The 5,498-nt window shown below is 37.8% G+C and overlaps 1 protein-coding gene across 1 annotated transcript; it reads left to right on the forward strand.

Moving 5' to 3' along the window:
• Window positions 1-224: 224 nt before the first annotated feature.
• Window positions 225-2,287, forward strand: LOC132188660 (protein NUCLEAR FUSION DEFECTIVE 4-like). Its single transcript, XM_059603179.1, has one exon. The coding sequence runs from the start codon at window positions 345-347 to the stop codon at window positions 2,121-2,123; it is 1,779 nt and encodes a 592-aa protein (XP_059459162.1). The 5' UTR covers window positions 225-344; the 3' UTR covers window positions 2,124-2,287.
• Window positions 2,288-5,498: the final 3,211 nt, after the last annotated feature.

Below are 5,498 nucleotides of genomic sequence, written 5' to 3' on the forward strand. Positions count from 1 at the left end.
TAATTCCAAAAAGGAAACCTTCGTACATGCCCTGCCACAATAAAAAAAAAAAAATGTAGCTCCGTGAATTTTCTTTTGGATAAGATTATATGACAGCCAGATCCGACAGGCCAGCCTTGCCTCAATTTCTCTGCAATAATTGATTCGAGTTAATATATCATTCTAGATGAAGCATTTATTAATTTCCTGCATATTTTTCAACCCTTTCTCTTTCTTTCTTTTTTTCAACCCTTCTTTCCTAAACACACAACCAGTCAACTTCGAAGTCGTTTTTTTGTGTCTATATATTGAGTGTTAGTCCCCTCACACCTCTACTAACTCCATACACAGAGAGATAGAGAGAGATGGTGGTTGCCGGACCAGTTAACGGTGGGTTGGCAAACATGAAGAGCTTCCCCCTTCATCTCCTCAATGGGCGGTGGTTCATGATTTTCGCCTCATTTCTCATCATGTCCGCCGCCGGAGCAACCTACATGTTCAGTCTCTACTCCGGCGACATCAAATCGGTGTTGGGGTACGACCAAAGCACCCTCAACCTGCTCAGCTTCTTCAAGGACTTGGGCGCCAACGTTGGCGTCCTCTCCGGCCTAATCAACGAGGTCACGCCGCCGTGGGTGGTGCTATCAATTGGAGCAGTCCTCAACTTTTTCGGCTACTTCATGATGTGGCTGGCTGTGACCAAGAGAATTGCGAGGCCCCAAGTTTGGCACATGTGCTTGTACATTTGCATTGGGGCGAACTCGCAGTCTTTTGCCAACACCGGCTCACTTGTTCCCTGCGTAAAAAACTTCCCCGAAAGTCGCGGCGTTGTGTTGGGGATTCTGAAGGGATATGTGGGGCTTAGCGGCGCTATAATCACGCAATTGTATCATGCTCTCTATGCTGATGACGCAAAGTCCCTGATTTTGCTAATTGGGTGGCTACCGGCGGTGATATCTTTAACTTTTCTCCGAACTATTCGGTACATGAAGGTCATTCGGCAGCGGAACGAGCTCAAAGTTTTCTACAATTTCCTCTATATTTCACTTGGGCTTGCTGGGTTTTTGATGGTTATGATTATAGTACAAAATAAGGCGGAGTTCACTCAGGGTGAGTACGGTGGGAGCGCCGCCGCGGTGGCTATCTTGCTCTTTCTCCCGCTTGGTGTTGTTATTGTGGAAGAGTACAAACTTTGGAAGAGCAAGAATCTAGAGCTGATTTCTCCAGCTCCGGCGCCACCCTTGAAAATAATCACTGAAGCAGCACCATCTCTACCAGCACCAAATTCAGTCACGGAAACGAGCAGAGAATTAAAGCAACCTTCTTGCTGGAAAACCGCCTTCAGCCCACCGGACAGAGGAGATGACTACACCATACTCCAAGCACTTTTCAGCTTGGACATGGACATGTTGATTCTTTTCATGTCAGCAATTTGTGGTGTTGGGGGAACTTTAACCGCCATAGACAACCTGGGACAGATTGGATCTTCCTATGGATACCCAAAGAAAAGTGTGAGCACATTTGTGTCTCTTGTAAGCATTTGGAATTATCTAGGAAGGGTAGTGTCGGGATTTGCCTCGGAAATTGTACTTAAAAAGTACAAATTCCCTCGCCCCCTCATCCTCACTCTCACCCTCCTATTATCGTGCGCCGGCCATCTCCTCATCGCGTTTAACGTCCCCAACGGACTTTATGTCGCGTCGGTTATTATCGGATTTTGTTTCGGCGCACAATGGCCGTTACTCTTTGCAATAATTTCGGAGCTTTTCGGCCTAAAGTACTACTCCACTTTGTACAATTTCGGGTCCGTGGCCAGCCCTATTGGCCTTTATTTGCTCAACGTGAAGGTCACTGGAAATTTATATGATAAAGAGGCTGAGAAGCAAATGGCGGCGTTGGGGCTCAAAAGGGAGGATGGGAAGTCGTTGAATTGTGTTGGGGGAGATTGCTTCAGATTGTCTTTCATTATAATTACTGCGGTGACATTGTTTGGCGCACTTTTTTCCATCATTTTGGTGCTCCGGACAAGGAAGTTCTATAAGAGTGACATTTATGAGAAGTTCCGGGAGCAGGCTAAGGAGGCCGAGACGGAGATGGCGGCGGCCGGAAATGGCGTCGGACTGTCGGATGCCAAAGGTGGCTAGAGTTGGCAATATTGAGGATAGGGTTGAGAGAAAGCAAACGAAATTGCAAGATAGATTTATAGGTAGAAATGACACTGTAAAATGAGATAACGAAGTGGACACACATATTTGACCAGTAAAGAAAATATCGTATAATAGAGGAATTTTCTTTGGGTTTGTTGTTATTTTATATTTCCTATAAATTTTACATTTTCTTTAATTCTAATTGCAATTTTCTTATTTCTCAAATTTAAGCTTTAAATGGGACAGCTTGACAGCATCGTAGACAAAGAGAGATAAAGACACAAGAACTAACCAAATATGTCCCCCTCAATTTCCAACCACATCTTACAGCTCAAATTGATAATTGGGGGCAAAATAATAATAAAAAAGAAAAAAGAAAAAAGAAAAAGGAGTTTTTGCAATTGTTTTGTCATTTATCTTTCCATTAACATCGAAATTGTCTCCTAGCTTTTTGGTTCTTTGTACGCGATGCATTGCGAAGGGGAAAGTTTCCAAATTTTGTCTTTGTTTTTTATATGATTCTTTTGTTGGTGATAAAATTGAGAGGTCTCACACTTTATCCGCATTGAATTTTACTTCATTATCATTTTGAACTTTCGATAATTAGGCCTTCAATTTTAAAAGGTTTATTAAATTGCACCTTCTATAAAATGCACTTAAGTATATATATATATATATATATATATGCTTTCAAAAAAATAAAGTATATATATATATATATATAGCAATTAATGCCAATAGAGGGGTATCTGTGGGATTATCCTACCTACTCATGTGACCAGGAGAATAGGATTCTTTTTAGTTTATTTTGGATTGGAGAGTATCTAGTTAATGGTTAAAGTGATCTTGAGGCCATAAATAAGACATCTGTCCCATTAATATATATAAAATTAAGGGGTGGCCAGATTACCCCAATTGGGGTTAGGGGTGGCTTCGGCCACCCCATGGCCCTTGGGGTGATCTGGCCAACACCAAGGGCCAGATCTAAAAAAAAAAAAAAATTCATTTGGCCCTTGGAGGTGGTCCGGCTACCCCTGGCTGGCCATTGGGGTGGCTCTCAAGCCACCCCCAGCTAAAATGGGGTGGTCTGGCCACCCCCTATGGTCAAGATGGGGTGGCCAGCCACCTTTTTATTTTTTTTTAATTTTTTTATTTTTTTTTTTTTTTTATAGTGGGACATGTGTCCTATTTGTGGCTGTAAGATTTCTAAGAAAAAATCTCAACCATAAACTGGATATTCTCCGGTCCATTATGAACTGAAGAAGATCATATTCCATGATGTGGGGACAAATAGTTGGCTTATTTATTTCAAATCGTCTTTGCATCTACTCTTGTCCTTCTCCCACTTTCTCCATATATCTACTCTTTTGGTTGATATCCAATAAATGGCAAATTTAACTCGATTTAGCCCAAATGTTTAGTAGAATTCTTGGACCAAGGCTCAATTCAAGAATCCAACTTAGTTTCTGACACATAAATTTCGTTAGATCATCTTAAGCTGAGTAGTCAAATCTCTCATAGTACCCCAGTTTTGTCTCTAACAGAATAGCCTAATAGGTAAAATAATAATAATTTTTTTTTTTTTTTTTTAATTTTTTTTAGTTTTTTTCCTTCTTCTAGTATGAACAATAGATCAGCTTTTCTTATCCTCAAAGGATACTCCAATTAATTGATAAAGACTACATTTTATAAAGCGAAAGTTATTAGTTTTCATCCGCTCTTACACTACTATGTAATGACCCCAATTTTAAATAGAGTAATTTGTAGTCCTAGCCCAGATACATGGACTTAGCATGCCCATTAGTGTGAGTGAATATCTTAGTTAAATGGATCAAAACACTCCTAAAGCATAAAATAAAAATTTTGATTTTAAAGTTTTATCTCGATCGATGTGATTGGTTTAGTGAATTAAATAGCAACATTTAATAATAAAGAACCTATGGATTGAATCTCCATAAAACAAAAGTATATTTTGGTACAAATATTACCTATTTCCTTAAAAGGATATTTAAAAAAAAAAAAATTAAAATCCTGGTTCTTAAAGCCCTGGCCTAGCCGCCCATTAGATTCAATATCTCTCTCCGATTTCATTCAAAAAATTCAAATCTATTTCGAAAAAGGAAAGAAATGTTACATGCCCCCTTATTCTATATTACTCCCTGCAATAAGCTAGTCTTGTGGTTAAAGAAAATAAAAGAAAAATCAAATCGACATTCATTTAGCATATGCATTGACTCAATGAGGTAACATTTTTTTAGAGCATCAAAATCTACTAGAGGTGGAAATATGGATGGGATGCGGTTATTAGCAAAATCCGCATTTGCATAATGTCATTATCACTTTTAGATATTTATTCGTATCGGAAATGGATCCTTTCCATTTCAAATCTCCTATATTTTCTCCATTTAGTGCATTTTGAAGGGTAGTGTTGTCCAAAATTTTTAATAATAGTAGTGCATTAAATGCACTACTCTTCAAAATGCACTAAATAGAAGAAATGGAGAGGATTATTTTCCATTCGTGTAGTTATTGTGGTTATTAATTAAATATAATTATTATCCTCTAGAGATAATGAGTGATTTGGGATCGAGATCCCAGGCAATAGTGGGAAAATTGCCCACCAAATTTTTTTGAAATCCTGACCATCCATTTTCATCCAACAACCACCATTTCGCCACGTGTCTCACTCAATATAAAATAATAAAATATTATTATTATGATTTTTTAGATAAATATAAAATCAAATAATAAAAAATAAAAATAATTATTAAAAAATATGAAAGCCACCCCCAAGGGCCGGTTGGGGGTGGCCGGTGCCACCCCCATGGCCCCAGGGGTGGTTCGGCCACCCCATATTTTTTTAATAATTATTTTTATTTTTTATTATTTAATTTTATATTTATTTTTTAAAAAAATAATAATATTTTATTATTTTATATTAAGTGAGATGTGGTGGAATGGTGACTATTAGATGAAAATGGATGGTTAGGATTTCAAAAAAAATTGGTGGGCAATTTTCCCACTATTGCCAAGGATCTCAATCCAGTGATTTGAGCCTTGAAATTACAATTCTTACTTCTAGTAAATATAAAAAGACATTATCTATAGTTGAACACAATTATTCAATTCACACTTACTAATCACTTTGCCATAAATTAGAAATCTAGCAAACATTTTTTTTTAAAAATGATTAAGTCTAAATGTAGCTAATCATTTTGCCATAAATAAGACGTTTTGAGTTGCTAAATTAGCTTTTGCTGCTAGAGATGCTCTTAGTCTTAGGTGGTGCATAGGGTAACACAGATATATCCAATACTCTTGATAGACATATCGGTAGTTTTAACCATTTTGTACTAAATTCATGGTGGGATA

The sequence above is a fragment of the Corylus avellana genome, chromosome ca7 (assembly GCF_901000735.1).
Source record: "Corylus avellana chromosome ca7, CavTom2PMs-1.0".
Lineage (NCBI taxonomy): Eukaryota > Viridiplantae > Streptophyta > Magnoliopsida > Fagales > Betulaceae > Corylus > Corylus avellana.